At 43.4% G+C, this 19,087-nt stretch overlaps 1 protein-coding gene across 2 annotated transcripts in view; it reads left to right on the top strand.

The window, feature by feature from the left end:
- The first annotated feature begins 8,520 nt into the window (after positions 1 to 8,520).
- The window catches only part of CLUAP1 (clusterin associated protein 1), a 76,513-nt gene continuing 65,946 nt past the window's right edge, over positions 8,521 to 19,087 (top strand). The window contains exons 1-3 of one of the 2 annotated variants that reach the window (XM_035131360.2): positions 8,521 to 8,745; positions 12,327 to 12,438; positions 13,555 to 13,639. In XM_035131360.2, coding sequence (XP_034987251.1) covers positions 8,724 to 8,745; positions 12,327 to 12,438; positions 13,555 to 13,639 — 219 coding nt within the window. In that variant the 5' untranslated portion in view covers positions 8,521 to 8,723. The remainder of the gene's footprint in view (positions 8,746 to 12,326; positions 12,439 to 13,554; positions 13,640 to 19,087) is intronic. The other variant, XM_035131362.2, reaches the window with a different exon arrangement.

Here is a 19,087-nt window from a genome sequence, read left to right on the forward strand (position 1 = left end):
CACATTTGATGGCAGCCAGGAATTGGGGGAGGGATTTGGTTCAGCTCACATTTACAGGTGAACCTACCAAATTTCACTTTTTGAAACAATAAAAGGTAAAGGTAAAGGGACCCCTGACCATTAGGTCCAGTCGTGACCGACTCTGGGGTTGCGCGCTCATCTCGCATTATTGGCCGAGGGAGCCGGCGTATAGCTTCCACGTCATGTGGCCAGCATGACAAAGCCGCTTCTGGCAAACCAGAGCAGCACATGGAAACGCCGTTTACCTTCCTGCTGTAGCGGTTCCTATTTATCTACTTGCATTTTGACGTGCTTTCGAACTGCTAGGTTGGCAGGAGCTGGGATCAAGCAACGGGAGCTCACCCCATCACAGGGATTCAAACCGCCAACCTTTTGATCAGCAAGCCCTAGGCTCAGTGGTTTAACCACAGCGCCACCTGGGTCCCCCCCTCTGAAACAATATGTGAACCCAAACACAACTATCCTCTGAATTCTGCATGTCTCTGAATCTTGCAATGCAGTTCTTCAGTAATGTAATGTGTACAAAAATGCATATACAGTACTAGGATAATGTGTGCATAAAATGTACATATTAGTGAAAATAACATACAAGAATGCATTAAATTTGGGGGAAGTACTTGTATATATTAGGAGAAATGTACGCTAAAATGCTGATGGATTTTCATGAGGACTAGGTTTTTTTGGGTTTTTTTAAAAAATTGCACATTGCCATGGACTCGAGACTGGAAAAGTAAGAAACTGAAATGGACAGATTTTTCCATCCCTCTTGGCAACCCGCATTTCAAGATCCTGGCCTGGCAACTTGATGCATTGTTCAACTCAAAAGTTAGCCAGGCAGTTGGGAAACTCAGTTGTTCTTGTTCCTGTGGATAGGCTGACAAGACCATTGAGTGCAGAAAAGTTGACACTGCAATACATGTAGACACAGGCACTTCTGAAAGAAACGTGGAAAAAGCCCAGAAATGTCTGAGAAGCTCAGCAGACACAGAAGGGGGGGGAAATCCTATATATTGGGTTCATTTAAGCTCTTCTGCACAATGCCAAGATATTTTGTGTGTGTGTGTCTCAGTACTGAAACCTTATAAAAGTAGATACAGGGCAATTTTGGATGAAAATGCTGCATTAGGAAGTAGGGGCAAAAAAGTGAGATCTGGTCCCGCGTCCCCTCTGTGTATATATCATTATACTTGCCATGTCACCTTAATAAGGCTGAATAAGGCTAGGAGTCCACAGAGTAGGGAAGAGAAATGTAGATTGGCATTTTGAAAAAAAGGGGGGGAATAAACTGAGCCGTTTTAGAATTAAGGAATTCATTTGTTAGGGACAACCTGGAAACATGCATTGGGCATAATAAAAAGCAGTAGCTTGGTTTACCCATGTTGAATCATGGTTTAAGCAAACCTTAGTTAAGAAACCTTCTGAAGGAAATCAGCCCTGAGTGCTCACTGGAAGGACAGATCCTGAAGCTGAGGCTCCAATACTTTGGCCACCTCATGAGAAGAGAAGACTCCCTGGAAAAAACCCTGATGTTGGGAAAGATTGAGGGCACTAGGAGGAGGAGACGACAGAGGACGAGATGGTTAGACAGTGTTCTCGAAGCTACCAACATGAGTTTGACGAAACTGCGGGAGGCAGTGCAAGACAGGAGTGCCTGGCGTGCTATGGTCCATGGGGTCACGAAGTCGGACACGACTAAACAAACAAACAACAACAACAACATCAACCATGGTATAGCTTTATGGGGGAACCCAAACTGGCACCTTAACTATGATTTGCTAGTGAAAATCACAGCCATGGCTTATTGTTGGCTTACTGATCTTTAACTATAATACCCCTTACATCTGAACCCAGACATTTTGGTCAGAGTCAGTAATGCTTCTGAACACCAGGTGCTGGAAATTATAGGAGGGTGGACTATTGGGGGGGGGGGACAAGTCTCCATTAATTCTAGAAAAAAATGTTGTAGGTATGAAGCCTCTGTAACTGAACTGATGCATCCTGTGCTCCTGTAGTTTTCAATTCATGGCCAATTTGAGTGAGCATAACAATAGGCTCTTATTCAGCAACCTAAATACAGTACCATAATCTTCAGAATGCGGCTAACATGGGGACAAGTAATTGTACACGAGCTTCCCTGTATGCAGATAATTCTAAGGCCAGGTTGTTTGGATTGTAATTTCCCTAAAAGAAGACAAAGGGTTAGGGCTTCCATTATATGCAAAGCTCTTCATCAAATGTTTTGTGTTCAGTAAGTTATCCTAAACAGAGGAGGCCCTCATTCAACAAGCTTGCGCTTCACATCCGCAGAAAAATCAGCCCTCCCTACACCTTTTTCCCAGCTCAAGTGGCAATTTTCAACTGAGCATAAACTCTTCAAAAAAAAATGACACTGTGGAGATTCGAATGCTCTTGAAAATCTTATTCTATTCTAACAGCAAGAAGTCTTAGCAATGAGCTATAGGCTTAGGAACCGGGGGGGGGGGGGCACAAGAAGCTAACCTTTGCTGCTCTTGGGAGTCAGAGCAACGTGATAGACTGCCATATTGAACTGAAGTTTTTCCGGCTGAAAAATACCATCTTCCCATGTTGATATTATTTGGCAACCACAAGCTTCGGAACTTGTGTTTGCTGTTGAAACATGTGTTTTTCACCCTTGGACCAGTATCCTGTTTCCAATCATGGCCAGCCAGATGCTTCTGGGAAACCCACAAGCCTTCCACTGTTGTCTGCCTAGTATTTGATATTCAGAGATGCACTGTCTGTGGGCAGGGAGATTCTGTGTTCTCTAGGCTTAGCTGCTTCCACGTAAAGCTCTGGCAAATTCCTGGCTATTCTATATGCTAATAGCAAACTCGTTCTATGAGCGTGGTACCTTATTTAGCAATGCACGCATGGATAAGAGGGAGGTATCAGCAAGGCTGAGAGGAACCACGAGGTTTATAAAGTGCAAAAGATCGTTGTTGCGGGTGAATGAAGGGGAGAGGGTACTCTGGAAACACTGCAATGATAGAATAGAATGGAGTAACCTGGAGAAGGTCATGGCTGGCTGGATAGAATCTAAAACAGGAGCTCTCCACCCTGTTGGTCTTTCCTCTTGCACCACAAACCCGCTTCCCCAAAATATCTGACCATTTTGTGATAAGGAAAGTGGACAGGGAAAATGCACTGGAAAGTATGACATAGCACTCGCTTTGGTGCCACATCATCTACTTTCCCTGCAAACAAATCAGGATGAATGCGGCCAACATCATCTAACATCCCCCAAAATACACCGGGACAGTGGGTCGTCTGGAAGCACCTTATGGTAGAATTAAACATATAGTAAAAGGGAACACTCGGCCTATGCAACATATTCATTGCACCACTGTATATACATCATATACAGGTATTTAGAACACATTCAAAGCACACTCAAAATGCTTGTAGAAATTGGGTGTTCATGGCACATCAATGGACCAGGGCTGAATACAAGCCAGACATTTAAAGCACATTTAAAGTTTAATCCACAACCACCTTTCCAGAATCCTGGGAACTGCAGTTTGTTAAGGGTGTTGGGAACTGTAGCTCTGAGATGGGTAAACTACAGTTCCCTGGATTCGGGGAGGATGGGGGGCTTTAAATGTGTACGCAGCCCTAGTCCATTGATCTGCCCGTAACTGGAACATTTATTTCTTAAAAGCACTTTGAGAGGGAACTTCAGCCACAAAAGTCTCCCAGAGAGGGTCATAACTATCAATAATAAACTCCTTGCCCTCAGGCTTCCAATCTAAAAGGCACAGCACAAAAGCGGCTGGGAGGGGGCTGGAAGGAAGAAAAGCAAACTCGAGCACTTGCTCCTGCTATAAAGTTATTGTAATGTTGTTTTATGGAGGGAAAGGGGAAGAAAGATCCCTGCTACTGCTCTTTCTTTGGGCAAGGGCTGTAAGTCAAGGTTAGTCTCCCCACACTCCTTGCCATGCCTTAGAATCACAGAATTAGTAGAGTTGGAAGGGATCCCAAAGGCCATCCAATCCAACCCCTGCAATGCAGGAATGATGATGATGACCAAATGCAGGAGTGGGAACCATTTGACAGTCCGAGGGCCGCGTTCCATTTATGGCAGCCTTCTGGGGACCACATGCCAATGGTGGGTGGAGCTAGGGGCAAAAGTGGGTGGGGCAACAGTTGTGTATTTTATATTTGTACAGTACAGTGGAACCTCGGTTTACGCCTACCTCCATTTAAAAAAACCTCCATTTATGAATGCCGTGGACCCAGAAGTGTTTACATCCAGGTTCCACAGCGTCGGATGCGCAGACACAATCTGTGCAGCTCACGCATGCGCAGAAGCGCTCTATCGACATTTCACGTGCGCATAGAAGCGTGCCTTTGGCAAGTGAACACCTCCGCGGAACGGATTGCATTCGCAAACCGAGGTACCACTGTAAAGGTAGAAGGTAAAGGACCCCTGGATGGTTAAGTCCATTCAAAGGCGACTATGGGGTTGCGGCGCTCATCTCGCTTTCAGGTCGAGGGAGCCGGCGTTTGTCCACAGACAGCTTTCCAGGTCACGTGGCCAGCATGACTAAACAACTTTTGGCGCATAAAGGACCGTGACAGATGCCAGAGCGCACGGATATGCAGTTTACCTTCCCGCCGCAGCGGTACCTATTTATCTATTTGCACTGGTGTGCTTTCAAACAGTTAGGTTGGCAGAAGCTGGGACAGAGCAGCGGGAGCTCACCCCGTCGCATGGATTCGAACCACCAATCTTTCGATCAGCAAACCCAAGAGGCTCAGTGGTTTAGACCACAGCGCCACCCTCATCCCTATTTGTACAGTAGGCTAGCTTCTACACACACACACACCACACACTTATGTTCTCCATCCAGACAAGCAAGAGACATCACCAGAGTTTAAAGATACACCCCAGCCTTGCAAAACCCCTCAATTAGGCTGCAAAGCAGGGTTGGTGAGGGGTGTGGCTTGGGAGGTTGTGTGACCTGGGGAAGGGCCAAACAGGGAGCCCTGGAGGGCCACGAGACTACCCATTTGTGGCCAAATATAAAGGAAGGCACCACTCCTGTGTCTCTAACTGTTGTGTAGAATTTTAGCTGGTTTTCTTCGCACCTTGTATGAAAATCTGCGTCTACTGAAATTCTTTCACCTACATAATTTATAATTTTAAGAGTACACTATCTTTGCATCAGATCACCCCGCCTAACAAATCTCTCCTCAAAGCAAAAGAATTCAGGGAAAGAGATTCCAAGGAAGGAGATTTATTTGTTGTTTTCCAGTGGCACAAGACCCCCTCCAGGCAGCTCCCAGAATTCCTCCCCATCTCCCTCCAAGGAACCACTTACGTAAATTGCCTATGCTGTTTCTCCAACCTTTGGGGTCCAAACGGGCATTCTGAATAAGGTTAAGAAATGGCTAAGGGGTGCATATTGCCCCCATTTCCCAGTTGTTCATTTGTGCACTCCAGGCTCTTCACTTTATATAGACAGGACTTGGGACAAATCGGTAGAGAGCCCGGGGGGGAGGGTTCCCCTCTGGGCTCCATCCACACCATTGCCCAGAGAGGAGGAGAAGAGACAAGTGAAGACCGCAAAGCAAGTGGACAGAGTCAGACAGGAGGAACTGTGCGCCAGCCAGGTGCCTGATGATGCCCACCTCTGATGACCAAAATGGCCCCTCAGTTTGACTCATAACTGAAAAACCAGCCACTGATTGCCCCTCTAATGCCAGAATTTTGCAAGGCTTCCATGATGGAATTGCAGACAGGTTTAAGGTTGACAGTCAAAGTTCTGCGGAGGAAGACTTGGCAAACCAGTGCCTTCATTATATCTAGTTAGAGCTACTGCTGACATGAGGAGGGAAATGTTTCATTTATGAGCAGAGGCAGTGGCGGCGCCTCACAACGAGCTCTTCTCTCCTTTAGTGTCAAGACGTAAATACTCGGCAGATGTTGATCATATTTTGGTCCTGGCGGGGTGGGTGCATGAGTTTGAGGCCAGGATGAAAAAGGATCACTTCACTTCTTTCTTCTGGGAAGAGGGTTTGGGGGAAAACAGGAATTGGACAATTGCATAATGTTAGTATAATTAAATAAATTAGTATAATTATATTAATTATAATAATAGCCCTCCCGGTTTTTCTGAGTGGTGATTTGTCCCTGAAGTGCCACATTTACCCAGGTTTGACTTCCATGGGAAGAATGGTCACCGGAGGTCTATTGGTGTTTTATAATATTTCACAGCGCCCTCACAGATTATGTCAAACTGTGTCTCCTCACAGGCCAATATTCAGTACTAAGCACCCAGGCTAAGAGGTGGGCCTAATAGCAAAAAAATAAAATAAGATAAATCTGAGGGATTACGGAAGCTTTTATACTCATACCTACTGTGATCCCATCCCATACATATCATCTCATAAGTCTTGGGGGGGGGGGTTCCTACAATATTTTATTCTGAAATTGCATTTTCCGCATTTGTGAAATTGCTTGCTGGGTGTTTTCTGCTCCTGTTGATGTTTAACACAATATATAACCTTAAGAAAAGTCATACAAAGCTTGTTGGCTTTTTAACATCCTTTCTTAACACACTTTTTATTTATTTATTTAATTTATTTATTTTAAATATATACTTTATTGAGATTTTAATTAAAACATATCAAATCATAACAAAACAAATCAACTCAAAATACAGAAATTCATACAGATATCATACTTCCAAATTTACATCTGAAAAGTAATTGATATCTAATACATAATTCGACTAAACCTTCCTGTCTAGTCTTTTCCTCTATGAAATCCAAATAAAAAACATACACTTAATATTTCTCTTAAACATATGTTTCTCTTAAACATATCTAACAGATAAATTTCCCTCTTTTTCCATATACAGTACTTCCTCTTTCCTTGATCTTGGTGGGCGACACACTTTTTAGACATGCATCATTTCTTGACACGGTAATTCAGTTTTACTAGTCAACCAGAGGTTAAACTAACCAAATTCCAGCCCCAGGAGGAATGCAGGGACCATTCACGTGACACACCTACACACTGCAGCCGACACACTAATGTGTCATGGCACACAGTTTGGAAAACTCGGGTGTAGACAGCCAAAGTCCACTGCTCTCACATCAGATCCCTAGGGCAGTGCCAACCCGCCCATGAGGCAGACTGAGGTAGCCGCCTTGGGCGGCAGAGTCCCAAGAGGTGGTTCCATTGCAGGTCCCCTGCCTGCTCCTGCTTGCTGAACTGCAGCTTCCATCATCCCTGACCATTGGCCATGCTTGCTGGGGCTGATGGAAGTTGTAGGTTAGCAACATCTGGAAGGCCAAAGGTTCCCCACACCTGAGCTAGAACAAGTAGCATGTTTTTCCACAGACCCACTTTGAGTTCAACAAGTTAGACTATGCTACCAAAGTCTAAAGAAAGAAGGTAGAAGATATAGTTAGAAAAACTAGGAAATAAATGATTGAAGAAATAATATTCGGAAAGTATCCTGTCATCTTTCAGAATAGCAGCTTCTCCCCATCACTCCAACAAAAGAATCTCAGAAGTTAATCAAAGGCATCTGTTATGAAACTGTGATGATGTGAACTGTCACTTTCATTAGATGACTGAAGATAAGGAGGAATGGTGTGCAGAGAAGCAGGGGACTAGGAACATTATTTCCGGTGCTCAAGTACATAAATGCTTCTGATGCTGAAACTATACAGTACGTAGTGCAAACACACACTTGTTCCTTTGCAAAGATTACCAATAAGGCTACTCTGGCACAAAATGAATGTGGTTCACTCTATGTTGCATGTACCGTAGGTGTCTGTGTACCTTTATAGTGAATGTGTCAGCAGCTGGGGCTCAGAATAAGGCCCCCATGCATTTAAAGTAGTATCATACCACTTTATAGCTCCATAGCTGCTGTCAAACAATGCTGGGAATTGTAGTTTGTTACGGGTCCCCTCACATGGCTACAATTCCCAGAGTTCTGTAGGAAGAGGAATTGACTGGTAAAGTATATATATATATATATATATATATATATATATATATATATATATATATATAGGCAGCCTAGAAATATTGCACACCTGGTAGAGATTAAAAATAAATAAATAAATGCAGATAAAATATAACGTACGCCATGGCATAGCTGTCAAGTTTTCCCTTTTCTCGCGAGGAATCCTATTCAGCATAAGGGAATTTGCCTTTAAAAAAGGGAGAACTTGACAGCTATGCGCCATGGGCGTAGCCAGGATTTTTGTTAGGGTGGTAGGCATTTTGTTAGTGAAGGCAGAGCCTCAGATTGCTATGTACTGTATATTTATTAGGGTTAGTCAGCTGCCCCTCCCTCTCCGCCCCCCTACACCCATGACGTATGCAAATAAAAAACTGCGTGTATGGATGTCTCCGACGACCAGCTAAGCCACGCCTCTCTGTTGTCACAGGGCCTCAGAAGCAGCTGTGATTCCAGGCTAGCCCCGCCCATTCCCGCGTCTGAGCCTCGCATTCGATTTATCGCCCGTTTCTTTCAAAGGCGTTTCTTCGTCTTCCTGCGCGGTTTGAGCCCGGCGGCGGCCCGTAGCCTTGTTGTCATAGCGACCAAAGCGCCGCGGCCTGGTCTCGAAAAACTGCGCGGGGAAGCCTCGGCGAGTGTTGTGTTAGCCGAGTGAGTCAAAACAACAGAGGATATTTCGCAGAGTTTCCTGGAGCCACCATGTCCTTTCGCGACCTCCGGAGTGAGTCGAGTTGCCTTTATTTCGTTTAGGGTCCCACCCGTCTCCCCGTCCTCTTATCTGATCCTCGCTGATTGTACCACCAATGTGGGGGTTAATTATTAATCACTGTTATGATTCCACTTTCCCCAAGGAGCTCAGGGCAGCGTACATGCCCCTATCCCGCGCTCTCGTTTTAAAATTACAACAACCCTGTGAGGCAGGCTAGCTAGGCTGAGAGACTCTTTGACTAGCCAGGGTCACCCAGTGAGCTTCATAGCTAAAGGGGGATTAGAATCTGGGTTTCCTGACCGTAGTCCAGCACGCGCTTGCTCACGTTGGCTCCCAAAATTGAGCAGGCCTCAGGCACCGAACCTGTTGTTGACCATGTCTGTAATCCTTTTAAATCTGCATAATTTTTACACGTGATCCACCCCACTCCGAATTCAAAGCTTATGTTTGTGTCTATAGACTGCATGCTAAAAATCACATCTTCGCAGAAATGTGGCTCTTATGGCGTCTTACGTTACATGGGATGCCAACATACCCCAGGTTTTGTGGTAGTTCAAGAGTTAAAGTGAAAAGTTAAATCCTACTTTTACTAGGCCCTTCAAAATTCGCCTTTGCCATGAAGGATGGCGGTTCAAATCCCTGCGATGGGGTGAGCTCCCGTTGCTCGGTCCCAGATCCTGCCAACCTAGCAGTTCGAAAGCACGTCAAAGTACAAGTAGATGAATAAGTACCGCTCCATGTGGGAAGGTAAACGACGTTTCTGTGCGCTGCTCTGGTTCGCCAGAATTGGCTTTGTCATGCTGGCCACATCACCTGGAAGCTGTACGCCGGCTCCCTTGGCCAATAATGTGAGATGAGCGCCGCAACCCCAGAGTCGGTCACCGTCAGTCACGACTGGACCTAATGGTCAGGGGTCCCTTTACATTTACCTTTTTAATGAAGCCTATTGCTTAACCCAGTGATTTTCAACCAGTGTGCCGTGGCACCCTGGGGTGCCTTGAAGGATGGTCAGGGGTGCCGCGGGCAACACTGGCCTCTGTCCCTTTTTCCTTCCCTCCCGCCTCTAATGCCTCCTCACGTTACTGCCCCCCAAAGACTTGCACAGCTGTTTGTTGCAGCAGCCCTGGCTTGAAGCTCTGCAGGTGAATGGTGCCTCTGGGGATGGCCAGGGGCTGAGGCAGCCTCGGAGTCAGCAAGCAAGTGGGTGAGGGAGCCCAGCCAGCCAGTCTGCCAGCCCTTGCTATTGGGAATGGACATTGGGAGGCCAGGCAGGCACTGTGCAGGCTTTTCTTGTGCTTGCTATGTGCAATGCCTGCCTGGGAGCTGAGTGCCCGGCACCAAAAGGGAGCCTTTCCGCCATGCAGGCCTGGCGGTGCCCACTGCTGCCACTGCTGCCTCCCAAAGTAAGTGCTGGCCTCACATTCACCAGACTCCGTTGGACCAGTCTCGGTTGGAGGCATCCTCTTCCCAGGCTCCCGTGGAGCAGTGTGAGGAGGCACCTCTCTTTGGGGCGGCGGCGGGGGGGGGGGGAACAACTCAGAAACCAGGGGCGTGGTAGCGGCTGTCTGGAGGACTCCCAAGGTGAGGGGAGAGGAGAGGAGGCTGAAGAAACACTCCACAAGGGAGGGTGTTTGAAAAAAAGTGAGAGGCTGCCAGCTCTGCAAGCAGGGGGTGACATAACTGGGCTCCTGAGCCCCACAGGGGTGCTGCAGAAAGAATGTAGTTGGTCAAGGGAGCCGTGGATTCAAAAAGATTGAAAACCTCTGGCTTAATCCACCAATACTCATCCTCAAATCTATGCAAGCCTTAAAACATGTACTGTAATTGCATTTTCTACCCTTCCTTTCAAAACCTGGCCACAACTTACATTTAACGTTTCTGGTTGTCAAAGTTTAAATTGCAAAAGCCTTGTGTGCGGATCTCACATTGGCACAATAACCTCCGCAAAATGCCATGTAATAAGAAGAGGATGGTGTCTTTGCCCCAAGGAGCTTACAAATTTAAGCACAACAGTTGCAAAATACAGTATGGAGGGAAGGAAGATTGACTGGAGCAGGGAAGTAAACAGGAGAGCATATCCTCCCTGAAGGTTGGCTGCTTGCAATATGAAATCCAATTAGACCATAATCAAAAACAATAGTTAAAATAATAGTTTTTAAATCTGCAGTATTTTAGTCTTGGTTGCCAGTGCAGAGATCAAAGGCAGGGATTGAGAACCTGTGGCTATTCAGTTGTTCTTGGACCCCAGCTCTCATCACTCCCATCTGACATGGCTGATGATCAGTGATGGTGGCAGGTTTTAGTTTGGCAAAATCTGGAGGACCCATAGGTCTCCCACTTCTGATTTGAGGCTGCAAGGAAAGACTGCAGGTAAAAGGTAGGTTCTAAGGAGAGAATTCAAGGAAGAGAGGGAGGTGATATTTTGAAGATGGCAGGTGGGCAGGAAGGTATTGTTTGGGTTATATGAGGAAAAGTGGGGCCTATAAAACCCACAAACCTCAACTCTGGATTACCTCCAATGTCATGTCCTTTCCCCTTAGTCTTCTAAACACAGTAGGTCACTAATGACCAGTGTGGTGTTTTGCAGATGTTTTGGACTACAACTCATTGACCAGCATTGTCATTGGTGAAGGATTTAGGGAGCTGTAGTCCAGCACATCTGAAATGCTCAACATTGGCTATCCCTGCATTTGCTGAACAAGCTGACACACAAAAATTACAGGGGCTGGTCCCTTTGGTAGTTTGAGCTCTGAAGAGAGGCAGTTCCGGGCATCATCATCATAGGTACACATAACAATTTATGGCTCATGTCTTTAAAAGCACACCAGAAATTGTGCTGTAGTTCTCTTTGGTGTTTTTTTTAATTTTTTAAAAATGATATCTATGCACAACAGAATTCAGTTTGTGACTGACTTGTTAATACCAGTTAGTGACCAATCTCCTCTCAAATTTCCCCAGTTGCCAGACAATAAACACTATCCTTCTAGTTAATGAACTATGGAAAGCAACAGGATGACAGCCAATTCATTTTCATTTGCTGGCACTTCCTGCTCTGAAATGTGGTGCACAGATTCAGCAGGACCCTCGAAAACTCCTGTCCTTTGCCATTATGCATGTCCAATGCCCATAAACTCAACTGGAATTAAACTTGTTTCTGAAATTGCTGCCCTGGCTTTGCCCACACTGGTAGTTCTTGTAGCACAGCTGTGAGAGAAGGTCAAGGAAGGGTTGACCATTGCAGGGTACAACTATTTGAGAAGAATAGTTTGCATTAGAAGAGCTTTAGAGCAGACTTCACAGACACTGGATCAACCTTTAAATGCAGCACAGAAGCCATTTTCTTTATCAAAGTCTGCTGTTTTTCTCTTATCAGAAAGTAAGTTTTGTTGTTGCTGCCACACACCATATGCCTAGTATTAGGTCACAATCCATTAGTTGATGAGTAGTGAGTTAGAGAATATATGTATGATCTACAATGTACCTTTCCCATGTATAATTGGGAAAAAAACTGTTTTGCCCTTGAGATTGAAATGTAAGGACAGGAGATCATGATGCTGTATACATTTTTAAAAAATGCATATTTGTTTCTCAAGATTTTACTGAGATGATGAGGGCTCTAGGCTATCCCCGGCTCATCTCTATGGAGAACTTTCGCACTCCAAACTTCATGCTGGTTTCAGAGATACTCATTTGGCTCGTGAAAAGGTTAGTACTTTATCCTCATTTGAAAGCAAATATCAGATAAAATGTGATAATCACCAGAGCAATACTTGGATCTTTGGAAAAGAACAGGCTTACAGATGAACTTTAGGTGCTGTTTTTTTCTACAAGATCTCCAGCCAAACAAAAAATAGCATCGGTTCTGCTTTCTAGAACATACTTGAAGCTTTCTTTCATACTGATATTTGAGCAACTAAACCCTTGGCTCTTCTTCAGTTCAAAGTCATACATGTTATTGAGATTAAAATCGCCTCACAGTTTTCTCAAATCAAACACAATGTAAGTTTATTATTCTAGCCAAAATCCATGACAAACCTGCAGCAATAGTACCAATAAAACAGTACAGATCATACATCCACCCTAGTGATACACTACAGGTGAGCTACAGGTATAGGGTGGTATACAAATTTAAATAATAATACATCCATAATATGAGCCAAAATCTATGATGTAAGAGAGAGGTTACCAAAGACACTAACAAACTCATATCCAGCTTGATTTCAAATTAAACCTCCAAATCACCACAACAATTTATAACGATTTCATCTAAATCTCTTTTCCTGATTTTTCTTCTTGCGGCTAGTACATAGAAGACCACTTCTGTGTTACAAAACTATTGTTGTCACTCAAAAGAAACATGACAATTTCTGCTAGGGTGTACATGCTTGCTTTTGTGAATGAAGGTTTCATAATGTCTTCCACCTGAGGTTAACCTCAAATACAAAGTCAGTCTTCATGTGGGACCTTATTGTAGTGGTCCTCCAAGACTGCAAAAACCTGGCTATACAAATCCCTTCTGGGAGAGATGAATTTTGCCCCTTTGCTGCTGGTTTTCTAGGGTCAAGCTAGGACTGTTTTGTTTCAGAGGGCATTTGTACTTCCCAGTGAGTGGTTGCACTGTCCTGGGATGTGTTTCTCGCTTCTTGATGAATTGGGGCTTTTACTCTTGCCTTTTTTTGACTGCCTGTGTTGATTTTTATGTATTCGGTATGTGTGTTTTTAAAAGTTCTTTGTCACAAGCACCCGGTTTGAAACATTTTGCTAAAATAATATGTTCTAGCAGCATGTCTTTTAAACTGTTAGAGCTGTTTCATTTTGCAGGTATGAGCCTCAGACTGATATTCCTTCAGATGTTGATACGGAGCAGGATCGGGTCTTTTTCATTAAAGCAGTTGCTCAATTTATGGTGAGTCTTATTTATTTTATGCTTCACCATGAAGTGAGGAGGAGAGACAAGCAGGTTTCCTCTTGCCTTGCTGAGTCTTGCTAGCTAGCGTTTTATTGATTGACACATCCTTTCCACTGTGACTTTAGTTCCAAATGAAAACAATGTAAAATAAGATTCATAAAGGTTTAAAATAACTGTCCAGGAATACACTAAGGAGAATTGGTCTTGTGTTGCAAGTAGAGGCTAAATATAGATCCTGAGACTGAAAATATTAAAGACTTTCTTGACAGTGGATGATTCGGTCATTATAAATATCCTTCTACAGTGGTACCTCGGTTTATGAACACAATTGGTTCCGGAAGTCTGTTCATAAACTGAAGCGTTCATAAACTGAAGCGAACGTTCCCATTGAAAGTAATGGAAAGTGAATTAATCTGTTCCAGGCGGTCCGCGGAGTAAGCGTTCATAAACTGAAGCAAACTTTCCCATTGAAAGTAATGGAAAACGAATTAATCCGTTCCAGATGGATCCGCGGCGTTCATAAACCGAAAATTCATAAATCGAGGTGTTCATAAACCAAGGTTCCATTGTATTGGTGTAATGTGATGACTCACTCTTAACATAGAACTATGGCTTTGGCTCTAATAGATGGGTGTGTTGACTTGACATACCAGCCAGGTGTGAAGGTTGCAGTCAATGCATGTTTGGTTGATAAGGTTGGACTTGTGGTACACATCAGTGCCATTGGCATTGGGGAAATGTAGCTGTGGTCCTGGAAGAAGAAGAAATAAGTTACTTGGTACAATGTTGAAAAGCAGGGCAACTATTTCTTCAGCAGCATCCAAAATGGCTGCCCAAAAGTCAGGCAGTCACACCATAGTCATGTTTTGGTCCATCATCTTGATTCAGAATAGTGGCCAGTGGCCCATTGTCAACAAAAACTGCTGCCACTCACTTCTTTCAACCCCCCTCCTGTCCCCCCTCCCAACCTTATACTGTATACAATATTAAAGTCTCATATTGACTATAAATGATCTGAGAAAAGGACTTTATGATCTGAAAACAGAGACGATGTATGTACTTTAGTAACCTAAGAAAATCTTCAATAAATACAACCCCCCCCCAAAAAAATAAAACTACTGCCCCACTACACGAACCCTCGTGCCAAGTTTGAAATCAGCCAAAAACCAGGTGAAGGCACACTCAAGTAACATTTCGGACTGCCATCTTAATTCACAATGGTGTTTGGCATCCCAATGTTGACAAAAACTGCCACCGCCACCTTGGGAACCCTCATGCTGAGCTTGGTGGTGATATTTCAAGAGACATCCGAATGCATAGAGAACCATATTCTAAAATATATACAGTAGTAGATGGTGATGGTGATGGTGATGGTGATGGCTCAGGTAGACTGTGAAGAGCTCCTAAAGGATTTCTCCAAGTGGATGGATAGGCAGCAAAATGGCAAATGAGATTCAGTATAATTAAGTGTAAAGTTATGCACAAACCACCATAACTTCACATATACATGTTCAGCCCTCCTCTGAACTGATGATGACTAACCGGGAAAGAGATTTTGGGGCTCAATAATATTGTCAACTCTGTGAGTATCAACTGTGAAAAAGGCATATTCCATACTGGGGATTATTAGGAAAGGGACAGAAAATTTAAAAATCCCAGTATTGTACTGAACCCAGTTCCAGTTACTTCATCTCAAAAAAAGGAAACTGTAGAGATACAGAGGTACAGACAAAGGTAGCCAAATGATCAGGTTAATGAAGCATTTTTCATCCAAGAAAAGGTGTGAGGCATTTGGAGCTTTTTATGTTAGAAAAAGATGACTAAGGGCAACATGATAAAAAGTTGTCAAATTATCCACTTTCTCCATATCATGCATAGATAGAAATTTCTCTGTCTTTTGTAATACTAGAACTGGGTCATCCAATGAAATTGGTTACTGTGGGGTCAGGACAGATCACAAAAAGTACATCTATACATCTAGCATAATTAAATTAATGGAGTGATCTGCTGCAAGATGGGGTGATGGCCTCTGGCTGAGGTAACATTAAGAGAAGGATGTGCCTGTCACTGGCCATTAGCTAAATGAAACATTCCAATTAAGAGGCAGTTGGTGGGCAGCAGGACCAGCAGAGCTCTGTTGTTTTATAGATGTCCTGTTTGCATTTCTCCCGGGCTACTGTGAGAAGCAGGATCCTGGATTTTGTGACCCTTTGGCTTCTTTCCACAGGGCTCTCATGTTCTTAAGACTATTGGCTTGGGAAGGTAACTTAGACAGTGAGAGAGATTGTAAGAGGGCTCAGTTGCACTACAGAGGAAATATGAAAAAATAAAGATTAATTGTATTTAGTGGAGGCTTGTAATGCCAATAGAAATTCAGATTTTCTTTGAAATGGTGAATACTCTGATTTAAAAAAACAATAAAACAATGCAGTTACATGTTATCCTGTCCTTGGCATTTACCTGGAAATTTGCCACCCCTCTCAGCTGCACTCCTCATTTACCTGGCATTTACCATCCCTCTCTTTGCTCCAGATTTCAGCCTGGCCTGTATAGTTCAGGAGCCATTGAGAACCAAGCCTAACTCTTTTTTGCTTAGACTTGCAGTGGCTTCACTTTCTTAGTCTCACTCTCCAATTGGCTTTTGTATATACAATGGGTGGATTGGATCCCAACCATCACTTTTGTCACTTTCCTCAATTTTTACGTAAGATTATTGGATGTATGAGAACTTCTTAAGGGATATTAAATTACCTATATCTTTCGCTCCTACAGCAGAATGGTGGGGGAGACGTATATGGAAGGTGGTGGACTGTCTGCTTATGGGCCAAATCCACCTCCCAAGCTTTCCCCCCAAGCTTTAAACAAGACACACACACACCCCAAATTCTTCTGGTGATGGCAGCATCTCCAATAGTGGGGCAGGTGGTCACAAACCACATGGAATATCTCATGAAGATTAGTTCCGGCAGCAGTGTTTCCATGATCTTTGACAGCCAGAAAAGATGAGAAGCACACAATAATATGAAATCTTCTCTGAGCATTGACAGGTAACAGTGAAACTTGGTGTAGGCCAGGAACGAGGAATTTGTAACCCTCCATATGTTGTTGGAATAGAACTCCTATCATGCCTGACCATAGGCCATGTTGACTAGGGCTGATGAGAGCTGGAGTCCAAGTACTTCTGGAGGACCACAGGTTCTCCATCCCTGATATAGATGCTACTCAGTGGTAGGGCACGCTTTATATGTAGTAGCTTCCCGGTGGGATCCCCAACATCTCCAGATAGAGCTGGGGGGGGGGGGATTGTGTCTGAATCCCCAGAGAGCTGTTACCATCAAAGAGCTGACAGCATTGAGCCAAGTGGATTAATGGTCTATTTGATGTAAGACAGCTTTCTATGTGACATGACTTTTCATTTCAAGTTTGAACACCAACTTAAAATCACCTTTGTCTTCAAGTGTATGAGACAAGAAAAGTGACAAATAACTTATAATACAATATCTCAAGCAAGGTCAAGGCACTGATTTACTACTATTGAAAATAAATTTCCTTGGAAGTGAGTTTTACACACTACTTCTGCTGTCCATATTGGATAGTTTTATTTTCCTGTTGTTCTGTGGAGCACATCCAGTAGAAATTAAAACAAATGAGAGTGGGTACCAGAATAAAGATAAAGGTTGTTCTGAAATGTTGCTGGTGTAATTGAATCAATCTTAAAGCGATAGACTAGGAAGAACTGTTGAACCTTGCAAATGTTTTGCGGGTAGCAGATGTGAACATCACTCAAGTGTTTGATTTCTTTTTTTAATATCATTTTTATTAATTTTCCAATAAAAACAGCCAATCAACATATAATCATAATCCAATTAAAAACAACAAATTAAAACAAAAAAGACCAAATGGTAATCTCAATTATTAATTATTAATTTTTTTCGGACATCCGATAGTCTGGACCTTGAAGAACTTTCCATATCTTGTTCCTGCCTCCTTCTTGTTCTCCTACTTTCCACATTCCGATTTTAACACTCAAAGTTCTCCGTACCTGGCTGTGCAATTCTCGATCATGTCAAAAGTCATATATCCTTGCATCCATCGAGTACAGCTTTATTTTTAAATATGTATTTTTCCAACTGTCTGTTTACCAGCACAGCTTTTCCTGACTTCATTCCCACCTTCTGATCCAGGCTATTGTCCAAGTCCTCATTTAAAATTTAATGACGCAGCAACTCCCGTGTTATTAAGTTGTAAATTACTCCCATCTGGGCTGCTGTCCAAATCAGTCACTTGATGTAAGGCATGCTGTTGCATCTTGCAATGTAAATAAACTGTATTCCACAAATATAAATCATTTGACAATTGATCGGCTTTCGGAGACCACACATTCCCCCCTCCTGGGCCCTAGGAGGGGGGTGCTAGACATCCATTTAGCCTTCTCTCTTGCACTTAATGAAGAAACCTTGCAAACAGCTGCACTGCATGTTATCCCAAGTTATTATCTCAATTCACTACAAAGTCAGGCAGCAAACATCTCCACTTCCTTTGAGACATTTTTCATTGCTGTGTCATTAACCAGCGCCATCTTGTTTCTTCTTTTCTTTATCAAGTCTCTCAAGCCAATTAAAACTGCGCAGTTGAATATCCAATTGTAAATAAAAGTCCATCTGTACTCCTCAAAATAAATTAGGTTTATTAATGAGACTTGGCATAGAAAAGCCAATTGTAAGTATTGTGAAGAAAAAAGAACGTACCAAATATTCCAAACATCATGACGAGAATCTCTTTGAAATCCAAGCTTTGAAGTCCAAGCCAGGGACTGTACACATCTGCAGGTTTTTCCTCAGTCTTCTTTGATCCAGACTATGTCTGTTTATTATTCAAATCTAATTATTTTATCATACAAATATTCCCAGCTGTGAGAGTGGCTTTGGAGAGTGCTGGCCGTACCATGCTCTGTGACCCAGTGTCCTGTCGCCTGCACCTTGATACAAGCTGTTAATCTCGGACAATCTGCGGGTCTTTGAGACAGTCCTCCCCCATCCTGGGGAGTCTGCCAGGGCTAATTACCCCCATATCAGCCCTGAATTACTGGCACGGCTGGGGTCTGATCGTGTGGGAGTCAGCCATTTCCCACTGCTGGAAACAGGAAGTCCAAGTGTTTGATTTCTAAACTTATAGGACTGGCACTTTTGTTACTATTTTGAGAAGTACGGAAAGTACATTTATTTTTCACATTACTAACTTTGGTCCCTGTTTCCATAACAATCATTGATTTTCCCTCTTCATTTTTTAAAATGGATCTGTAGCACTTCAGTTTTTAACAATACCTTCAGAATGATTCCCACCAGCCTCCCAGTGAAACTGACATTGTAGGTGCTACCAATATAGAAATTACAATTTCTTTCAAAACTTTGCACTCAATGCTGTCATGAAACAACTCTTCACACT

Source organism: Zootoca vivipara, chromosome 14, assembly GCF_963506605.1.
Source record: "Zootoca vivipara chromosome 14, rZooViv1.1, whole genome shotgun sequence".
In the NCBI taxonomy this organism is placed as follows: Eukaryota; Metazoa; Chordata; class Lepidosauria; order Squamata; family Lacertidae; genus Zootoca; species Zootoca vivipara.